At 44.0% G+C, this 22,827-nt stretch overlaps 1 protein-coding gene across 1 annotated transcript in view; it reads left to right on the forward strand.

Annotated features, from left to right (window-relative positions):
- The window catches only part of PIK3C2B (phosphatidylinositol-4-phosphate 3-kinase catalytic subunit type 2 beta), an 858,553-nt gene that overhangs the window by 806,338 nt on the left and 29,388 nt on the right, over positions 1-22,827 (forward strand). The window contains exons 30-31 of the mRNA XM_082244643.1: positions 15,951-16,032; positions 17,955-18,061. Of these exons, the coding sequence (XP_082100769.1) occupies positions 15,951-16,032; positions 17,955-18,061 (189 nt within the window). The remainder of the gene's footprint in view (positions 1-15,950; positions 16,033-17,954; positions 18,062-22,827) is intronic.

The raw sequence follows: 22,827 nt of genomic DNA on the forward strand, positions 1-22,827 counted from the left end.
ACAGGCAGTATTTCAGAGAAAACCACCTTGGAGGTCCTTTTCCTCAATCTATTACCCAAGTCCCTGAAATCGTTCTTAAGGATCCTCCACCTACCTTTAACTTTGTCATTAGTGCCCACATGCACCATGACCGCTGGGTCATCCCCAGCCCCACACAACAATCTGTCTGCCAGATCTGGGATGTACCGAACTCGGGCGCCCGGTAAACAACAAACTGTTCAGTTCACGAGATCTTTTTTACAGATTGCCCTCTCTGTCCTCTTGATAATTGAGTCCCCAACTACCACAACCTTTCTAACCTTTCCTGAGTTGCGGCCCCCCTTCTTCCTGGAGCCGTCCCTCCCCTGGCAGCTGGGGGAGGGCGCATGCTCCAGCACTGCCACCACTGAGTTGATATCCCCCTCAACCTGCAACTCGGCAAACATGTTAGGGTCTATCAACTCAGGACTGGCCTCCCTGACACTCCTCCCCCCTAACATTCCTAACAGTCACCCAGCTGCGTACCTCTGCTGCTTGCGTCTCCTCTATTCCTTCCTCCTCTATGCTGGCCCCTGCCAGCGCCTGATGGGTAATGTCATAGTTACATAGTTACATAGTAGGTGAGGTTGAATAAAGACAATAGTCCATCCAGTTCAACCTGTGTAGGTGTGTGTGGCTGTAATCATCTCACATACCCCTGAATGTTCTGATCCTTGAGATGCTAGTCTAAGAGTCTTTTGAAAGCCACCATACTACCCGCAGAAACCACCTCTTGTGGTAGAGAATTCCACAATCTTGTAGCCCTAACAGTAAAGAACCCCCCACGTTGCCTGAGGTTAAAACGCTTCTCCTCTAATCGCATTGTATGCCCTCGAGTCCTCATGCAATCCCTTCGAATGAACAGCTTTTTTTCTAAGCTGGGATCCCCATTAAGATATTTATAAATTGCTATCATGTCCCCCCTCAGACGTCTCTTCTCCAGGGAGAATAAATCGAGCGATTGTAGATGCTCTTCATAGTCAAGGTCCTCCAATCCCCTTATTAGTTTAGTTGCCCTTCTCTGGACTCTCTCCAGCTCCAACACATCCCTCCTGAGGACTGGCGACCAGAACTGGACAGAATACTCCAGATGCGGTCGGACCAGAGTTTTATAAAGTGGAAGGATTATAGTCTTATCTCTGGAATACATCCCTTTCTTTATGCATGCCAATATTCTGCTGGCTTTGGCAGCTGCCGCTTGACATTGCATGCTGTTGCCTAATCTATCATCAACCAAGACTCCCAGATCCTTCTCCATTTTTGATTCCCCCAAGGGTTCCCCTCCTAACGTGTATTGTGCTTTTATGTTTTTAGTCCCCAAGTGCAAAACCTTACACTTCTCCACGTTAAACCTCATTTGCCATGTCGTTGCCCACTCTGTAATTTTGTCCAGGTCATTCTGTAGGATATCTGCTTCATGCTGTGCAGTTATTGCTCTGGCCAATTTTGTGTCATCTGCAAAAACTGATATCGAACTACTGATCCCGACCTCAATGTTGTTTATGAATAAATTGAACAAGGTTGGTCCCAGGACTGAGCCCTGGGGCACCCCGCTTACTACCTCAGACCAGTCTGAGTATGCGCTGTTTATTACCACTCTTTGGACACGCCCTTTAAGCCAATTCCGTATCCAAGAGCAAACCCTGCTGTCGATACCTGCAGATCTTATTTTATAAATTAAGCGCTTGTGGGGAACTGTATCAAACGCCTTAGCGAAATCCAAGTACACCACATCCACTGGTCTCCCCCTATCTAGCTCACAGCTCACCTCCTCGTAAAATGTTAATAGATTGGTTTGACAAGAACGCCCATTTGTAAACCCGTGCTGTTTACTGCTGATGATGTTGTTGTCTTTAGCAAACTCTACGATATAGTCCCTTATCATCCCCTCCAGAAGTTTACATACTATTGATGTCAAACTGACAGGCCTATAATTTCCCGGGATATGCCTCTGGTCCTTTTTGAATATCGGATTCACGTTAGCTTTCTTCCAATCCCCTGGTACATCTCCTGTCCTAATACTGTCAGCAAAGATCAGGAACAGTGGTCTGGATATAACCTTACTGAGTTCCTTGAGTACTCTCGGATGTACGCCATCCGGGCCTGGTGATTTGTTTGTGTTGAGTTTATCCAGCCTTTCCCTGATTTCACCCTCTGTTAGCCATAGTGGCAAGTCCTGTGTATTACTACTACCCAAACAGTCATGGTCAGTGTACCCCTCCGTTTCCTGTGTAAAGACTGACGAGAAAAAAGCATTCAGCACGGTTGCTTTTTCAGGGTCCTCTGTAACCATCCTCCCATCATTGTTAATTATGTGTGCAATATGCTCTGCCCTAGTTTTTTTGCTGTTGATATATTTAAAGAATTTCTTTGGGTTTTTTTTACTATCCTCCGCTATTTGTCTCTCAAAGTTGATTTTAGCCATCTTGATTTCTTGTTTACTTTTCTTATTTGCCTCCTTGTATTGCTCGAAAGCTGATACTGTGCCCTCTGATTTATACTTCTTGAAGGCCAATTTTTTTCCCCTAATAAGTTTTTTGACGCTACGGTTTAGCCAGCCAGGTTTGGCTTTGTCTCTTCTAAATTTATTTCCCATAGAAATGCACTGCAAGATGCCTTTGCCTAATATGTTCCTAAAGCATTCCCATTTTTCCTCTGTGGTCAGGGATCCCAGGGTTTGGTCCCAGTTTACCCTTTCCATCAATGAGTACAATTTTGGAAAGTTTGCCCTTCTGAAGTTTAGGGTTCTTATGTTCCCCACTTGCCTTGTTATATTGTTATTTATACTAAATGTGATCATCCTGTGATCGCTAGAGCCCAGATTGTCCTGGACTCCTACCTCCGAGATTAGGTCTGGGTCATTAGTGATCAATAGATCCAGGACTGCATTTTCTCTAGTCGGAGAATCCACCAACTGTGACATGTAATTATCCAGTAAGGTTTCCGTGAATAGGCGGGCCTTCTGTGAGTGTGCAGTCCCCTCGTCCCAGTCAATGTCGGGATAATTGAAGTCCCCCAATATGACGACTGATCCCAATTTTGCCACTTTACTCATTAGTGCTAAGAATTCCAGCTCTACCTCCTCCCATTGGTTAGGTGGCCTATAGCAAACCCCAACAATTACTTTCCCCTTTTCTCCTTCCCTATGGAGTTCAACCCACACAGATTCTAAATCCATGCTCATCCCATCCGTAATGTCACTCCTTTCTATCACCTTTATATTGTTCTTGACATAGAGACATACCCCTCCCCCTCTTTTTCCTACCCTGTCCTTCCGGTACACCGAATACCCTTGGATATTGGCCAGCCAGTCATGTGAGGGGTCGAACCAAGTCTCTGTTATTCCCACAAGGTCTATGTCCTCCTCATGTACCAATATTTCCAACTCATCCATTTTATTAGCTAGGCTCCTGGCATTAGCATATACCCCTCTTAGTTTTACGGAAGTTAAGCGCAATTGGCGGTTATGTTTATTCCTGTTTGGTCTGAGATTTTCCCGCACAGACCTGCCAATTGACATTGTGGACCTACTGTCGCTGCTGACCCTACAGCTGCCTTCAGTCCTCTGCTCCCTCCTGACTGACTCTACTTCTGAGCCCTCCCCCACGTCTCCTAGTTTAAAAGCTCCTCCAACTTGGTGGCCATCTTTCTCCCCAAAAGAGCTGTACCGTCCCCATTAAGGTGCAGCCCATCCTTACTAAAGAGCCGGTAGCCGACTGAGAAGTCAACCCAGTTCTCCAGGAACCCAAACCCCTCCTTCCTACACCAATTCCTCAGCCACTTGTTAAGTTCCCTAATCTCCCTCTGCCTCTCCTGTGTGGCTCGAGGTACAGGCAGTATTTCAGAGAAAACCACCTTGGAGGTCCTTTTCCTCAATCTATTACCTAAGTCCCTGAAATCGTTCTTAAGGATCCTCCACCTACCTTTAACTTTGTCATTAGTGCCCACATGCACCATGACCGCTGGGTCATCCCCAGCCCCCCCCATCAATCTGTCTGCCAGATCTGCGATGTGCCGACCTCGAGCGCCCGGTAAACAACAAACTGTTCGGTTCACGAGATCTTTTTTACAGATTGCCCTCTCTGTCCTCTTGATAATTGAGTCCCCAACTACCACAACCTTTCTAACCTTTCCTGAGTTACCGCCCCCCTTCTTCCTGCAGCCGACCCCCCCCTGGCAGCTGGGGGAGGGCGCGTTCTCCAGCTCTGCCACCCCTGAGTTGATATCCCCCTCAACCTTCAACTCGGCAAATTTGTTAGGGTGTACCAACTCAGGATTGGCCTCCCTGGCACTCCTCCCTCTACCCTTCCTAACAGTCACCCAGCTGCGTACCTCTGCTGCTTGCGTCTCCTCTGTTCCTCCCTCCTCTATGCTGGCCCCTACCAGCGCCTGATAGGCAATGTCCAAGCTCCTTTCCAGGTTGTTGATGCCACGCAGTGTTGCCACTGTGTTCTGTAGGTCCAGGATCTGGTCTACCAGAGCAACAAGTCGCTCACATCTTGCACAGCAGTATTCGCCCTCGATTGGTTCATCAAGGAACGCATACATGCGGCAAGAAGTGCACTGAGTAGCATCCGCAATCCTGTTGGACATTATTACCCTCTACTCTATGGGGATAATATTAACGACCTGCTCTTCCTTACCTACACTACCTCTGTCTCCCCTGGTACTAAACCTGGGGTCCTCACCAGTCGCTAATATACTAACCAGTCGCTAAGATACTCACCAGTCGCAAAGATCCAACAGACGCAACGATACTCACCAGTCGCAAAGAACCAACAGACGCAAAGATACTCACCAGTCGCAAGGATACTCACCAGTCGCAAGGATACTCACCAGTCGCAAGGATACTCACCAGTCGCAAGGATACTCACCAGTCGCAAAGATACCCACCAGTCGCAGGATACTCACCAGTGGCAAAGATACTCACCAGTCGCAAGGATACTCACCAGTCGCAAGGATACCCACCAGTCGCAAAGATACCCACCAGTCGCAAAGATACCCACCAGTCGCAAAGATACCCACCAGTCGCAGGATACTCACCAGTCGCAGGATACTCACCAGTCGCAAGGATACTCACCAGTCGCAAGATACTCACCAGTCACAAAGATACCCACCAGTCGCAAAGATACCCACCAGTTGCAGGATACTCACCAGTCACAGGATACTCACCAGTGGCAAAGATACTCCCAGTCGCAAAGATACTCACCAGTCGCAAAGATACTCACCAGTCGCAAGATACTCACCAGTCGCAAAGATACTCACCAGTCGCAAGATACTTACCAGTCGCAAAGATACTCACCAGTCGCAAAGATACTCACCAGTCGCAAAGATACTCACCAGTCGCAAGGATACTCACCAGTCACAAGATACTTACCAGTCACAAGATACTTACCAGTCGCAAGGATACTCACCAGTCGCAAGGGTACTCACCAGTCACAAGATACTTACCAAGCTCCTTTCCAGGTTGTAGATGCCACGCAGTCTTACCACTGTGTTCTCTAGATCCACGATATGGGCTTCCAGAGCAACAAGTCGCTCACATCTTGCACAGCAGTATTCGTCTACGATTGGTTCATCAAGGAACGTATACATGGCGCAAGAAGTGCACTGAGTGGCACCCTCAATCCTGTCGGACATTATTACCCACTACTCTATGGGGATAATATTAACGACCTGCTCTTCCTTACCTACACTACCTCTGTCTCCCCTGGTACTAAACCTGGGGTCCTCACCAGTCGCTAATATACTAACCAGTCGCTAAGATACTCACCAGTCGCAAAGATCCAACAGACGCAACGATACTCCCCAGTCGCAAAGAACCAACAGACGCAAAGATACTCACCAGTCGCAAGGATACTCACCAGTCGCAAGGATACTCACCAGTCGCAAGGATACTCACCAGTCGCAAGGATACTCACCAGTCGCAAAGATACTCACCAGTCGCAAAGATACTCACCAGTCGCAAGGATACTCACCAGTCGCAAGGATACTCACCAGTCGCAAAGATACTCACCAGTCGCAAAGATACCCACCAGTCGCAAAGATACCCACCAGTCGCAGGATACTCACCAGTCGCAAGGATACTCACCAGTCGCAAGATACTCACCAGTCGCAAAGATACCCACCAGTCGCAAAGATACCCACCAGTCGCAGGATACTCACCAGTCGCAGGATACTCACCAGTGGCAAAGATACTCCCAGTCGCAAAGATACTCACCAGTCGCAAAGATACTCACCAGTCGCAAGATACTCACCAGTCGCAAAGATACTCACCAGTCACAAAGATACTCACCAGTCGCAAGATACTTACCAGTCGCAAGATACTTACCAGTCGCAAGATACTCACCAGTCGCAAAGATACTCACCAGTCGCAAAGATACTCACCAGTCGCAAGGATACTCACCAGTCGCAAGGATACTCACCAGTCGCAAGGATACTCACCAGTCGCAAGGATACTCACCAATCACAAGATACTTACCAGTCACAAGATACTTACCAGTCACAAGATACTTACCAAGCTCCTTTCCAGGTTGTAGATGCCACGCAGTCTTACCACTGTGTTCTCTAGATCCACGATATGGGCTTCCAGAGCAACAAGTCGCTCACATCTTGCACAGCAGTATTCGTCCTCGATTGGTTCATCAAGGAACGTATACATGGCGCAAGAAGTGCACTGAGTGGCACCCTCAATCCTGTCGGACATTATTACCCACTACTCTATGGGGATAATATTAACGGCCTGCTCTTCCTTACCTACACTACCTCTAACTTCCCTGGTACTAAACCTGGGGTACCCACCAGTCGCTAATACCCTCACCAGTCGCAAGGATACTCACCAGTCGCAAGGATACTCACCAGTCGCAAGGATACTCGCCAGTCGCAAAGATACTCACCAGCCCCAAAGATACTCGCCAGAGGCAAGATACTCACCAGTTGCAAAGATACTCACCAGTCGCAAAGATACTCACCAGTCGCAAAGATACTCACCAGTCGCAAGGATACTCACCAGTCGCAAGGATACTCACCAGTCGCAAGGATACTCACCAATCACAAGATACTTACCAGTCACAAGATACTTACCAGTCGCAAGGGTACTCACCAGTCACAAGATACTTGCCAAGCTCCTTTCCAGGTTGTAGATGCCACGCAGTCTTACCACTGTGTTCTCTAGATCCACGATATGGGCTTCCAGAGCAACAAGTCGCTCACATCTTGCACAGCAGTATTCGTCCTCGATTGGTTCATCAAGGAACGTATACATGGCGCAAGAAGTGCACTGAGTGGCACCCTCAATCCTGTCGGACATTATTACCCACTACTCTATGGGGATAATATTAACGGCCTGCTCTTCCTTACCTACACTACCTCTAACTTCCCTGGTACTAAACCTGGGGTACCCACCAGTCGCTAATACCCTCACCAGTCGCAAGGATACTCACCAGTCGCAAGGATACTCACCAGTCGCAAGGATACTCGCCAGTCGCAAAGATACTCACCAGCCCCAAAGATTCTCGCCAGAGGCAAGATACTCACCAGTTGCAAAGATACTCACACCAGTTGCAAGATACTCACCCACCGGTCACAAGATACTCCCCAGTCGCAAAGATACTTACCATTCGCAAGATGCTACCAGTCGCAGATACTCACCAGTCGCAAGGTGGTCACCAGTCGCAGATACTCACCAGTCGCAAGATGGTCCCAGTCGCAGATACTCACCAGTCGCAGATACTCACCAGTCGCAAGATGCTCACCAGTCGCAGATACTCACCAGTCGCAGATACTCACCAGTCGCAAGATGGTCACCAGTCGCAGATACTTACCAGTCGCAAGATGGTCACCAGTCGCAGATACTCACCAGTCGCAAGATGGTCACCAGTCGCAAGATGGTCACCAGTCGCAGATACTCACCAGTCGCAAGATGGTCACCAGTCGCAGATACTCACCAGTCGCAAGATGCTCACCATTGCTTGTAGTGTTGTGCTTTTAGTCACCCCACCAGCCCCACCCCCCTACCAGTTGATCAGTTATTACCTTACGTCCCTGGTCAGGTCCTGTCAGGTCCTTGCCGCCGCTGCTCTGTCACCCTGTCGCACGCTCTCGGTCACCCCCGCCGCCGCTGCTCCGTCCCCGCTCTGTCTCCTGTCGGTCGCAAGGATACTCACCAGTCGCAAGGATACTCGCCAGTCGCAAAGATACTCACCAGTCCCAAAGATACTCGCCAGAGGCAAGATACTCACCAGTTGCAAAGATACTCACACCAGTTGCAAGATACTCACCCACCGGTCACAAGATACTCCCCAGTCGCAAAGATACTTACCATTCGCAAGATGCTACCAGTCGCAGATACTCACCAGTCGCAAGGTGGTCACCAGTCGCAGATACTCACCAGTCGCAAGATGGTCCCAGTCGCAGATACTCACCAGTCGCAGATACTCACCAGTCGCAGATACTCACCAGTCGCAGATACTCACCAGTCGCAGATACTCACCAGTCGCAAGATGGTCACCAGTCGCAGATACTCGCCAGTCGCAAGATGGTCACCAGTCGCAAGATGGTCACCAGTCGCAGATACTCACCAGTCGCAGATACTCACCAGTCGCAAGATGGTCACCAGTCGCAGATACTCACCAGTCGCAAGATGGTCACCAGTCGCAGATACTCACCAGTCGCAGATACTCACCAGTCGCAAGATGGTCACCAGTCGCAGATACTCACCAGTCGCAAGATGGTCACCAGTCGCAGATACTCACCAGTCGCAAGATGCTCACCATTGCTTGTAGTGTTGTGCTTTTAGTCACCCCACCAGCCCCACCCCCCTACCAGTTGATCAGTTATTACCTTACGTCCCTGGTCAGGTCCTGTCAGGTCCTTGCCGCCGCTGCTCTGTCACCCTGTCGCACGCTCTCGGTCACCCCCGCCGCCGCTGCTCCGTCCCCGCTCTGTCTCCTGTCGGTCGGTCACCTTCCGAGGTTCCTTCACTCGGCCCCTGGCTCCCTGGTGCGGCTTCCCCCCCGCACGTGCGGCTCCTCCTCCTCTCTCACACACACAGCTCCCTCGCTGTGCACCGATCACTGCGCCACTTCCGGCTTCCTGCAAGGCTTCCGCTCCTCCTCCTCTCTCACACACACAGCTCCCTCGCTGTCGTTATTTTGATGCCTTATTCATGCTATGCAGAGACTGCTGGACTGTGTCCAAAAGATTTTAACACCGTGGCTTAAAAAGGAGAGGGGGGGGGAGTGATTAAAGTAGGTAATGTGGATTTTTCTATTCACAACTGGTCGGGAGGTTAAAATGATTGTCCATTTCATCCAGATATCAAAAGTGCATCCCCACCAAGAGAGAGAGAAAGCCAAAAATACTTACAAGAAGCAGCTCTGCAGTTCAGGCCTGTCCGGTACAAGGGATAATCCACATTCATATATAATCTGGAGCTCTCTCCCATTTATGTCAGCATAGCAGCTCTCTGGGAATGTATTTTTCCACCTCCAGCGATGTGGACAAAAAATGGTGTCAAATGTGGTCCCCGGTGTCCCAATATACCATGCATGCGCGTCGTAGTGACATCATGCACCGCTGCGTCATGTCTGGTCCCCACAATGACAACATCCGGAGACCGGTTGTGGCCATATTGGAGACAGAAAGCCGCCGACACAGGATATCTCTAGTGCCTGAGAGACAGGAGAATGTCACGACTGTTCTCAGTGCTCATACCAGAATTTGTGAGGCCCCCTAACAGGTTTGTAGGGGCCTTCCTGTGCGGGGCATAGTCATGAACCTTCACAAAATTCCATGGGGTTCACTGGACTGATGAAGAACACTCGTACCAATACAGCAAAGGTAATTATAAGGCATATTTTACAAAAAAGAAAACAGTGTCTTTTTTTGCATCTATTTCCCCACTGTCTAAATATCCAATATCTAGGTCGTCTCTAATGTAGGTTGGAATGGTAGTAATATCATCTTCCAATTTTTTTACGTTGTTTGGCCATAAGTAGATATTAGTTTATCTAGTTGATCCATTTTACCTAGGATAGAGTTTCCCTTCCTACAGAGCATACTGGTTAAACTTCCACCCTGTTCTTTGGAAACGCTTATATAGAGAAAATCAACTGTACAATGATCATATATCATCGTGAAGAGATTAAGGTCATTGTGGTTCATTTGGTCAAGGCACAACTTCAATTTGTATTCTGGGCCATCCTAGACAAACAAAATGTCATCTATGTACCTCTGCCACATAATTATGTGTTGAATATTCACAGATACCCAATCATCAGAAAGAAAGCTTTTCTCCCACTCCTCAAGTGTTCAAAGAGAAAGTTTGACCGCACTCAGGAGTAAATAAACTGGAAGTGTTTATTCCCATAAAATTTGAATACATAGGTGCATCACACAGACATGGGACAGGTTGACGCGTTTCCCGATTCTACAGATCGCTTACTCATAACCAATAGTTGGCAATCGGTGAGAGAGCCGTATAAATGGGCTGGCAACATATCAGGTGAAACAGATTCAGGGAAATGAATCAACACACCCAGAATCTGATGTTGAAATGCCTAGCACCTGCGAATCAGTCACCTCAAACAAAATAAAATTGAAAGACAAAACAGAAAAACACACACTGTGTGTCCATTGCAAGAAAACATTCTCATAAAATCACAGATGTATGAAGAGTGTCCAACAATGAAATCCCCCCTGGTACATAATAAACTTAAGTAAACAAATGAGTGTATGTATAAGTAAACACATATATAAATGCAGAAAAAAGACTAAGTATATTAGTGACAAGAATACTCATTTGTAAAAACGTTAATGACTGTGAAAAAACCTTTGAATGTATATATGAAATATAAATGTGTATATATACATAATAATAAAAATTGAATAAAAAATGAATAAAAAAGTACATCGACAGGTGTATAAATATATATGTATACGGACAATTGAAATGTAAAAAAGGACAGAATAGTGTGTGAATATGATGTGTGAAACCCAAAAAGAGTGAAAAATTGTAAATATATAAAAAATATCTTCAAATACATGGACAATATAATATGAATCCAGATGTATATGATGAAAAAATGAATAAATAACTCTCCCTAAAGATCTTGTCAACATTATTAAATTCCTATTTAATCGTAGTTTCATTTCACTTGATTATAACCCTCATCTTTATCATCTCTATTTTACCCATATTATTAAAACTTAATCAAATTTATTTTATTTAATTTTATTATATTTTATTCCTTGACCTTATTCTTCTGAGGAGCCTTACAAATTAAAAGTTAACCCATTGAGGACCAAACGGGTACATCAATGGAACTGTAAGAGATTAATAAATAAAACCTTAAAGTTGATGTAAAGTGCATCTATTACCCACTGGTGTGGAAAGAGCTGAGTGGTTTCTGTAAATTTAACAGCTGCCACAACAGCCCACACACACTCTGACAAGACAGATCGTTCAACGTAAGCCAAAACATCTCCCAACATCCCGCCGGCAGTAATAATTAATGAGACGAGGGGGAGAAGAGCCTGGATTGGAATGGACACATGTACACAAAAAGGACCTATATGTAAACATTCTTAAACAATAGATAAAGAAATCCGTAAAATAATGACAGTCCAATGCATGTGTCCATTTATACATCTCATGATAGAACAAACAATAGGCAAAAACAAATCCGAGCCTTATGCAAATTGAAGCGTTCATGTTCTGGGAAAACGGAGTCACTCATAAAAATGAGTGACATCCCACTCAAAATTTAAACCAGACGGTAAACAAAAAAAGTCAGGACATAGTACAGTCTCTTCCGGGATATTTAAAAGATACCAATAATTTATTAAACATCATGGACAAATTCCTATGGAAGGATGAGTATGTTTGGATCACATGTGACGTATCCAGCCTTTACTCCTCAATTCCTCATAAACTAGCATTGGATGCAATTAAATATACTCTTGAACACTATACCACTTTGTCCATTACATTACAATCCTTTATCCTGGAGACACTACATTTCCTGTTGACTCACAACTATTTTTCTTTTGATGGGGATTTCTACCTCCAGAAATGTGGGGCAGCTATGGGAGCCAAATTTTCACCCTCCACTCACCAATCTTTAGATGGGATGGTGGGAGAGGTCCCACATCTTTGGAGATAGAAATCCCTTCAGAGATCAGACCGCTATGTTTTACAGGTACCTGAATGACAACAGTTTAAATCTCAAATTTACTGGTTGTAGAAGTACTGACCGGAGTTAGGGCATCGGGCACTTTACATCAACTTTAAGGTTTTATTTATTAATCTCTTACAGTTCCATTGATGTACCTGTTTGGTCCTCAATAGGTTAACTTTTTAGTTGTAAGGCTCCTCAGAAGAATGTCAAGGAATAAAATAAAATTAAATAAAATTTTAATTAAGTTTTAATAATATGGGTAAAATAGAGATGATAAAGATGAGGGTTATAATCAAGTGAAATGAAACTACGATAAATAGGAATTTAATAATGTTGACAAGATCTTTAGGGAGAGGTATTTATTCATTTTTTCATCATATACATCTGGATTCATATTATATTGTCCATGTATTTTAAGATTTATTTATTTATTGATGAAATATTACTACACTACATTGTGCATTTGCATACATTTTACTATGTTGCATTTATGCCCGGCAATTATCTCCCTCATGGTTCTTTATTTATAATTTAAATTTTTTCACTTTTAGAAATACATGTTATCTATTTAATTCATTATACACATTTTTTCATCATTTTCTTGTTTATATATTCTTATTTATTTTGTCTTTTCTCTCTTTTATCCTTGCGCCTTTTCTTCATTTTTTAGACAATTCAAATGGAACCTACCTTTTGTCATGATCAAAACGTATATATCTTATATTTGTCATTTGTTTTTTTTTGCATTTATATATGTGTTTACTTATAGATACACTCATTTGTTTACATAAGTTTATTATGTACCAGGGGGGATTTCATTGTTGGACACTCTTCATACATCTGTGATCTTATAAGAATGTATTCTTGCAATGGACACACAGCGTGTGTTTTTCTGTTTTGTTTTGTCTTTCAATTTTAGTTGGTTTGAGGTGACTGATCCGCAGGTGCTAGGCATTTCAACATCAGATTCTGGGTGTGTTGAATCATTTCCCTGAATCTGTTTCACCTGATATGTTGCCAGCCCATTTATATGGCTCTCTCACCGATTGCCAACTATTGGTTATGAGTAAGCGATCTGTAGAATCGTGAAACACGTCAACCTGTCCCATGTCTGTGTGATGCACCTATGTATTCAAATTTTATGGGAATAAACACTTCCAGTTTATTTACTCCTGAGTGCGGTCAAACTTTCTCTTTGAACACTTGACGATTGGATGGCGGATCCGACCGGCACCAGAGTGCCTCGCCTCACCTGAGCGGCTTTTTTCTGTTTGCTACAATTTTTTCTCCCACTCCCCCAGGTACAGATTTGCGTAAGACTGGGCACAGCATGTGCCCATGGCTACACCCTGTACCTGGAGGTAGCGGGAGCCCTTAAAGAGAAAAACATCATGTTGTAAAATATAATCCAACATCTCTATTATAAATTCATTAAATCACCAGTCCTTTATTCTCCCTTGTCTGAGAACTTGTCTTATAGCGGCAATCCCTTTATCATGTGGGGTGCTGTTTTAAAGCAATTCAACATCAACTGTCACTAGTATGGCTGCCTCTGAGATTTCTACATTTTCAGATATCTGTAACAAGTGAATAGTATCTTTTGTGTAAGAATCCAGGCTCATCACATGTGATTTCAGATGTGCATCGATGACCTGACTAATTCCTTTAGAGATGCTGCCATTCCCCAAGATGATTGGCCTTCCTAGTAGGGATTGGCAACATCCTTATGCACCTTAAAGTGCATAAAAGGTTGGTATATGGGATTGTCTCACTTGAATTAATTCCCATATGTCTTTGGAAATTATTCCCCCTCTTAGTGCCTCATCAACCAGTGAATAGAAATATTGATTTCATTTTTCAACCAAAGAGGCAGAAATCCTCTGATAACATTTTTTGTTATTAAGAATTTTCAGACACATATTTTCATGTGTCTCGTTACGAACTCCAACTTTGCTCAAGGCACAGCACGGAGAAATGATAAAGAATTACCCAGTTTCCCCAAAAGTAAGACATCCCCCGAAAATAAGACCTACTTACAGTTTTGCCTCTCGCTGAAATATAAGGCCTCCCGCGAGCATAAGGTCTCCCCAATAATAAGGCCCCCCCTCTGGACCGTAGCGCCAGGCGCCGCCGCACAGCTCACTGTTGGCCGCAGCGCACCCAGGGCAGACAGGAAGTGCGAGGTCTCTTTTAATTAGAGAGCCCTGTGAGTCTGGCTGACTCACAATTAGACAGTGAGTCGTGCGGGTCAGGAGTTGGGCACATTGTGTGGACACACAGGGGTGACTGAGGTAGGGGGGAAATGTCTGATAAAGGGGTGGCGTGGATGTCTGGTGAAGGTGTCCACTGGCACAGGGGTGGGGGGAGTGTGATCACTTAAAATGACAGGAGGATCAGAGGGGGCAATCAAAATGACACAGAAGGGGGGGAGGGATTCAAAATGACACAGCAGGATGTAATTTGCTGGTTTGTGATGACAACTACTACCGTACCGTATACAGGTAATACATTTCCTTTTTTTTGTTCGACAATAAATGTGTACCGTATTCTTCTTCATGGAAAAATAAGACCTGCCCTGAAAATAAGACCTAGCGCATCTTTGGGAGCAAAAATTTATATAAGACACTTTCTTATTTTTGGGGAAACAGGGGTAGGAGCTATTTTGAAAACACAAATAGATGATATTTTAGGCAAACAATGACCAAATCACAGATAATACAGAAAGGGACAGAGCGTCATGTAGTGAAGACTACACAGAACGTAGACTAAATATCATCAATCTGTCATCCCATAAACTAAGAAGTGAGGAGAAACAGGTATTTTCACTAAGGTTTCATACTGCCCAAACAAAAATATGGATACATTTGAGATGGTAAAAGATATACATTTATTTGCTCTGAAATTATTGTTAAAAAGGATGTACACCAAACAGACGAATAAAGAGGAAGAAATAGAACCCAATCTCACAGCGGCAGACTTCAAGGCCCTTCGAGACCTGAACCTGCTGTTACAGGAAAGTGAATCTTTGAATGATACATGGGAGGGAGATTTTGAGGAGAGAGGAGGAGCAATCAAATAGTCCCCAAAGAAGTTTTATAAGAAATCACATAGATTTCCAGCCTTGGCCCTTTTCATAAATCAAACAACCAAAGAGATAAATCTGAAGCCATGAAAAATAACAAAATAAGTAACTTAAACCTCAAACAGGCAGCACTAAAATCAATAAAAGACAACCCTAAAATAACTATAAAAGTGTCTAATAAAGGGGGGAACATAGTCCTAATTGACAATGAATTATATGAAAATATGTGTCTGAAAATGTATAATACCAAAAAATGTTAGTCTTGATTGTGACAGGTCATGTGAGCACCACCTTCCAAGTGTTTTTTTTTTTCTCTTATTCATTTTTACAGTGCAAAACAAATTTAAAAATGTGCTTTTTTTTTTTTTTTTTTTTTCATAAACAACAAAATACCCTTGATAAGACCTTACTGCTGCTATATGAATGCCATCTTGGTGTTTTGGATAGTAGAGCTACTAAAAACTAGAAGTAGATGCATATCTAGTTCTAAGAAATTAAACATATAAAAGCACATTTTTGGTGTACTTTTTTATTCAAGGTACAACACATTTACAACCCAGTAGTAATAATTTTGAGGATCATGCATTTTTTTTATCTGTAGCCAGTTACATAACTGGTTGCATTGTTGGCTCTGTTGATTGACTTGTTTCCTTGTTTTATTCTCTCTACAGTGTGATCTGGTGTATACTTTCTTCCATTCCCTTCCTCGTGATGAGAAGAATGTTGGCAGTACTACACAACCAAGACATTCTGGTAGAGTTTATTGTTAAAAAAATTTGTGATTTAAAAGCTTTACCTCTTGAATGGATATCTCTTTCTGTAAGAAAAAGCCCCATCCATTTCAGTTGATTAAATATGCCTTTAAAGTTACAACATTAAAGTTATAACTGTATAACAAATTACCTGCCAAAGTTAAAATAGTTTAAGGTTTAACATAACTGTAAAATATAGCCGCGCTAAATTTGATGAATAGATGAATGATATAAATGATATACATATATAAGTAGAGGAAATCAAATGAAATGAATCTAAAATACTCAAATGACAAAAATGAAATAATATAACCAAGTATATACAAGTGCACAATTTAAAATAGAATAAACACATAACAACTCAGTTTTAAATTCAGTAAATGAAACAGTAGTGCAAGTTAGATAGTCCAGTGCACACAGCAAAAATACGTATGCAGAGCTATAATGAATATAGCTCAGCCAAGTATAATAATAATGAGTTCAGGTGCACAATGCAAGGAAAAAACATAGATAAAAATAAATATAAAGTGTGAAGTCCCAAAAAAATTTGGAGTGTAATATCAGTGTAAGGAAAAAGATTATGAAATCCTCCACCGCAACAATGTTAAAATGTTCCTCTGCGGTGCGTCCGTTATTGTGACAAACCCATAGCCTTACCAGATGCTGGTAAAGAGTGTGCTGTTCAATCTTATCCTCAATGGATCCAAGTGAATAGACCACCAAGATGTAGACTAGCTACGGATCGGCGCTAAATGGATGCAGCCTTCAGACTTTACTTAGGCAGTATGGGACACAAACGGCTTCCACCGCTGGGTTTTTTGTGAGATACTGTATAGCGCCAACAGTTTGCGCATTGCTTTATAACATGAAGGCAGACAGTACAGTTCAATACAGGAGGAATACGATGGCCCTTTATTTGCATGGGTTTCTTCTTTGTGTGTAATTGAAGAAAAGCTGCCCTGCCAGACTGAATAAAAAATCCTATTGTCAATATACTGTCCCATACTGCCTGAGTAGCGTCTGAAGGCACTACTTTTGGCAGAAAAATGCTTGACGTACCTAAATGCTTTACACGAGTTTACAAGCATCAAACATTTTTTTATGTCAAAACTCTGCTGCCAGGAGGAAAGAAGTCTATGAGAGTTAGCAAAGCATCCATTGTGCGTGAGGCCAAAGTATGCACAGCCTCCTCGCACATTATGACACACCTACTTACTCTTACTGTGCCACACTCCAAGTCTAGGATCCTGTTGCTGCCTTTTCCAGTGCAATGCTCACATTAGCCATTGGTCAGTCACTGATTATGTTACTCCTGTACAAGCACACAGGTATTGCATTGTCCCCTGCACTCGGCTCAATTTTCAGCATGCCAGGATGTACACCAAACAGAAAAAAATGCTAAGAGCCAGGGAAAAAGCTCCTAAACAAAATACACTTTCATCTCTCTTCTGCCCAAAACTTCTCTCTCTTAGAGCCGGACCACACTAGCGCGACTTGTCAGGCGACTTGTCAGCCTGACAAGTCGCGCTCCCTCGCGGTCCATTGACCGCTACAGGACCCGTTCTAATAGGAGCCACACAAGTCGCTCCGACTTAGAAAAAGGGTCCTGTACTACTTCGGGGCGACCTCCGGGCGACTTGCATAGACTTCCATTATGTGAAGTCCCTGCAAGTCGCTCCGAAGTCGCGGTGCATGGGAATGCACAAGTCGCCCCCAAAGTAGTACAGAGTCGTGTCGCCCCAGTGTGAACCGACTCTTATAGCTTTTTCTTTTTGCAGAGTTTTAGTAACATTTTAATGTACATATTTTGTTTTTACAAAAATACCTGGGGAGGGGGGTTTAATGGAGGGGTCCCTCACCTCTATTCAACACACACACATTTGTACAAGTTTTATTTCAATAAATCTTTTTATGTGTTTTCAGATGCAACATGGTCTGTGCCAGTGGGGACTGTTGGAGGAGAGGTCAAGTTATCCATCTCCTATAAAAACGACCAGTTGTTTATTATGGTGATGCATATTCGGGGTCTGGTAAATATTTTGTGTGTGTTTTTTGTATTATTTTAGATCCACAAACCTAATGAAAAACAAGTAAACATATTTAGGAAAAATGTATGCTACAGTTACTGAACATGTGTAGGGTGTTTTAAAAAATTGTACCTTTTTTTGAGCTTTCAGTTATACTTCTAATTTAAATTTCAATGCTCTGTGTGTATTACAGGCTAAAAAGCAAATTAGTACATCTTTTCAGACGGCTTAAAATAAAATGGTTTTATCAGTGATATGATTATATACCATAATATAAAAAAAAAAAAAAAAATGCAGCACTTCGCCCATAGAAAAATACACGGTAAATACCCAATCAGATCAAGTGTATGCAAATCAATATTTGCTTATATGTATACTTTCCTGGCTCTGCGTCATGCCATCATACTACGGGTCAACTCCGCCCCTCTGACCCCCATAGGACATCCCTGAAATATCATAAAAGGCAGGCAGTACCTGGTGGAGGTGTTCTTTTTTCGTCCTCGCTCCGGACACCTTGAAAAAAAAAAATAAATAAAAATGTTATCCTTCCTTGTGGCCTTCCCAGGTTCAGCCTCTCTCCTGGGGAAGAAGACCCCCTCTTATGGGCTGTAAATCTCCCTCGATGGTGGGTCCCCCTTGGTGCTGGGGGTAAGTTACATTGCAGTATAAATTGCTGCATTTTATACTGATACCATTACTTGACAGTTAAAACTGCCACAGATGCCGTATTCCAGTGGAGGTTATTTCCTCGCTTTTGTTACAGTATGAATGATGAAGCTGGCTGGCAATTTTTTTGCTGTATTTTTCTCCCCTTAAACATGCTTGCTGGCTCTTGTAGTTCGCTGGAGATGGTGGTTTTGCATGCTCCAGTGTGGGGGGAGGGGGCCAGGCCAGGCTTCCTCTGATCACTAGGTTTCTTTTAATCAGTGGAGACAGTCTGCAGGTGCAGCTGGCTTCCTTTTCCTCTCTGGCCAATACACTGTGTGTAACTGGGTCTCTGCTGCCCTCACTGTGAGTACATGCACATCCTGGTCTACTTTGCCTGTGTTGAAGCTTGGGGTATTTTTGTCTAAAGCTGCCTCCAGCCTCAAAGCACTGAAGATTTTTTTGGGAAGGAATGCGTTTTTGTTTTTCTTTATCTTTTTTTGGAGAAAAAAAAAAAAGAGAGCAATGTATGTGGCCAGGACGGAATAAATTTTCGTCAGTTGGTCACTCTGAATGGACCTGATTGAGTGTGGAGCCACGGTGTAGTGGGGATGAATGTGAACTAAGCACCCTGCAATCTTGATTTTTATTCCCCAGGAGATCACATACTGAAATATTGACACGGCTGTGAATGCAGTCACTTGGCGAATGCTTCACATCATCTTATCATTAATTTGGAGGATATGTCAGCAATACCTTAAGGAGGTAGTCCAAGGATCTTCCTCTCATTGTGCTTAGCACAATGAGGTGCTGGGAGGATACGTTGCCAGGAAGGAGAATGTGTCTATGCCTTAATGGGGTAGTCAGAGGTTCCCCTGTCCACTATTTGTAGCCACAAAGTTACTGTGAACACTGGATGTAGTTACCATTCCCAAGTGTTTGCGTATAGCTTGCGCTGCTTTACAATACCGTTGCTACCTGCTGCAGAGACAAAAACAAGGTTACTTCTGTTTGTAGGCGACAGACAATAGCATAAGCTGGCACTTTATTTGCAGCCTGTGGCTATCCTATTACAGTAAACTCCCCTCCATTGCGGGGGTTACGTTCCGGACCCAGCCGCGAAAAGTGAAAATCCGCGAAATAGATAAACCCTATTAAAATGCATTGTAGGCATGTTTTTTTTTACTGTCACTGTACGTGTAAAAGCATTTTAAGGTCTTTAAACACACTTTAGAAACTCATTTAAACACATAAAAGATACTGAGAGACATAGCAAGAGCTATGGAAAACACAAAAATATTTCATTTTTAATGATTTATATAGTAAAATAACATTACAAAAAAAAAAACGCAATATACCGGGACCGCAAAAACTGAACCGCGATGGAGCGGGGGTTTACTGTAGTCCTTATTGCTTAGAGCAGATAAGGTTCTCCGTATGGAAGAGAAAGGGCTCTGGTTGGGAAGCTTGTGTAAAGTTTTCTCAGTTCAGGTAAAGGCTTGTTTGCCTGGCTCTTGGAGATGGCCCAGGACTACAGCATCAGAGTTGCCTTAGTAGAGATAGCCTATGGCAACACCACACCACCCTGTATGTGCTTGATCTCAGAAGCTAAGCAGGTTTAGACCTGGTTAGTGGATAAATGGGGGACCACATGGGAACACTGGGTTCTGTACAGCAGCGCATATACCTCTTAACAAGAAGAGGGCAGTAATACTGATAATTGTGCACTTAGCTTCTCTAGGTTTCTGAGTTAAGCTGCCCAAGTGCTGTGGGGGACAGTTCACCACTCTAGGTCCTTGGGGGCCCTTACATGTTCTGCATTCTGAGGCTTTGCAAAGTCTAACAGCCATAGGCATGCCTCATCAAAGCAGAGGCAACAGGGAGTTTGTGGTTTTGGAAGCCTTGGCGCCCCGGATGTTTTGGGGCTGCATTTCCTATGATGCTCATGCACTCTGAAGTGTAGTTGGGCATTGTGGGAGGTGTGGTTCTGGGGTGCTGAGGTTCGCCATCACTGCTCTAGAGCTATGGTCAGGTGCAGGTTTTAAAAAGAAAGCAGTGTACAATGTTTGCATTACCTCCCATACCCTGGAAGACCTTTTTAAATGTTTGAGGATCAATGATCACTAATGTTCTCATCCCGGCAGCAGTTTCCTGCTTCCTTACCATAGCTCCCATGCTCCACCAATCTGTCAACAGTTTTAAGGAGTGATTTGTGGCTCAGGGCATTCTTTCAAGACGGATGCAGAGGTGGAGCATGAATATTTATTCCCTCTCTTGGGTCGCAAATATCAGATGGCTTTTGGATTTATCTTAGTACTAAGCACGTGCAGGTATTATGAAGGGTCCTGCCTTTATGACAGAATCCTGGAAAACCATTATTCTGGTGGTAAGGAAAGGAGGCTGGTGCCCTTTTCTGGACTTAGCAAACGCTAGTTTACATATTCCTGTAGTCGGGGTTCACCAGCACTTCTCAGGTTTTCTAGTAGACGATGACTTGGCCTAGGTCATGGTATGTTTTTTTGGTTGGCATTCTCCCCAGAATCCTGTTGAGGGTACTATCAATCTTTATGGCATGTATTTCCTCAAGTGATATCTTGCTGATAGCGAAGTAGGGGTGCTGCAGCTAAGTAACATTTTAGTCTGCAGGACCCTCTAGATCTTGGATTATCTTGTCAATTTTTAGTAGATTCAAATTCAGTCTACTTAAGTCCTGGATCGCTGTTCATTGCAAGCAAAGGTCATGTCCATCCTTCTGGGTCCGGGTATGTTTTTGGTCACAGCACCCACCCCAGAAACCTTCTGGAGGTACTATCTATCCTTAGGGCATTCGTTTCCTCAGTGATATCCTGCTTAGTGTTACGTAGGAGCACTGCTGCTAGTTAATGCCTTAGCCTTCAGGACTCTTGAGAGCTTTCATCTTGTCAAGTTTTAGTAGAATTGAATTCAGTCTACTTACTCCAAGATCGCTGTTCAGTGCTAGTTAAGGTCATGTCCATCTTTCTGGGGCCTGGGATCCTGAGCATTATCTGGACTATATCCTGGTGTTGGCTCACTCCAGGGATTTTCTCATAGACCACCAGGATCAAGTCTTGCAGACCCTATCAGAATTTGGGTGGATGGTGAATGTGCAGAAGAACCAACTTGTTCCATACCAATGCCTAACCTACCTGGGCAGGGGCAGTACAGTCCAATACAAGATTTTCCTGTGAAGAGAGGAGATCGATCAAGTCTGTGCGGAGACCGAGGGGATTAGGTCCTCAAAGGAAATCACGGTTCGTCTGGGGATGAGATTTTTTTAGGTCTCCTGACAGCCTGTATCCCAGCAGTGCCTTGGGCACAGTGGCACAGGAGAAGGTTTCAGTTCTGCCTTCTAAGCCAGTGGCACTGCAGTTCTCTCAGCCACAGGTTCCAGGTTCCTCACTTAGTTTCCAACAACCTTCTGTGGTAGACCAAGAGGAGCAACCTCTCCCTGGGCGGCCCGTCAGCCCTGGAGACTGGATCACGATTACTTCGGATGCCAGTCTCCAGAGTTGGGGGGTGCATTGCCTACAACTGAAAGTGCAGGGAGTGTGGGACCAGAGTTTGCCATGTTCCTTGAATCTCCTAGAACTAACAGTGGCCAGGGAGGCGCTGAAGACATTTCAGCCCGTAATCCAAGGCAGGAGAGTCAGACTTCTCATGGACAATACAACGGCAGTATCGTACATTGTGAAACAAGGGGGGACAAGAAGTCTGCAATTTCTCCAGGTAACTGCGGAGGTCTTCTCCTTGGCTGAAGCCCACTTGCTGGACTGTTCAGCATCGTGTCTCCCGGGCCCTCAGAATACCCTAGCAGACCAGTTGAGCAGGAACTTCACCAACTACACAGGATGGATGCTAAATCCAAAATATTTGTCGAATTTTCACACAATGGGGAGTTCCCGAGATAGACTTAATGGCAACACATTTCAACTGTCAAGTTTTTTCCCCACTTATTTTGCCCGCAAGCTCTGGCCCAGGATGCTCTCTATCAGAAGTGGGGCTTCAAGCAGGTCTACCTATTTCCACCAATTTACTCTGATCCTCAAATCATTGGTGAAGATCATGGAGGAGGGAGTACCCGCTATTGTGATAGCTCCATTCTG

The sequence above is a fragment of the Pelophylax lessonae genome, assembly GCF_965119305.1.
Source record: "Pelophylax lessonae genome assembly, chromosome: 2".
Taxonomy (NCBI): Eukaryota; Metazoa; Chordata; class Amphibia; order Anura; family Ranidae; genus Pelophylax; species Pelophylax lessonae.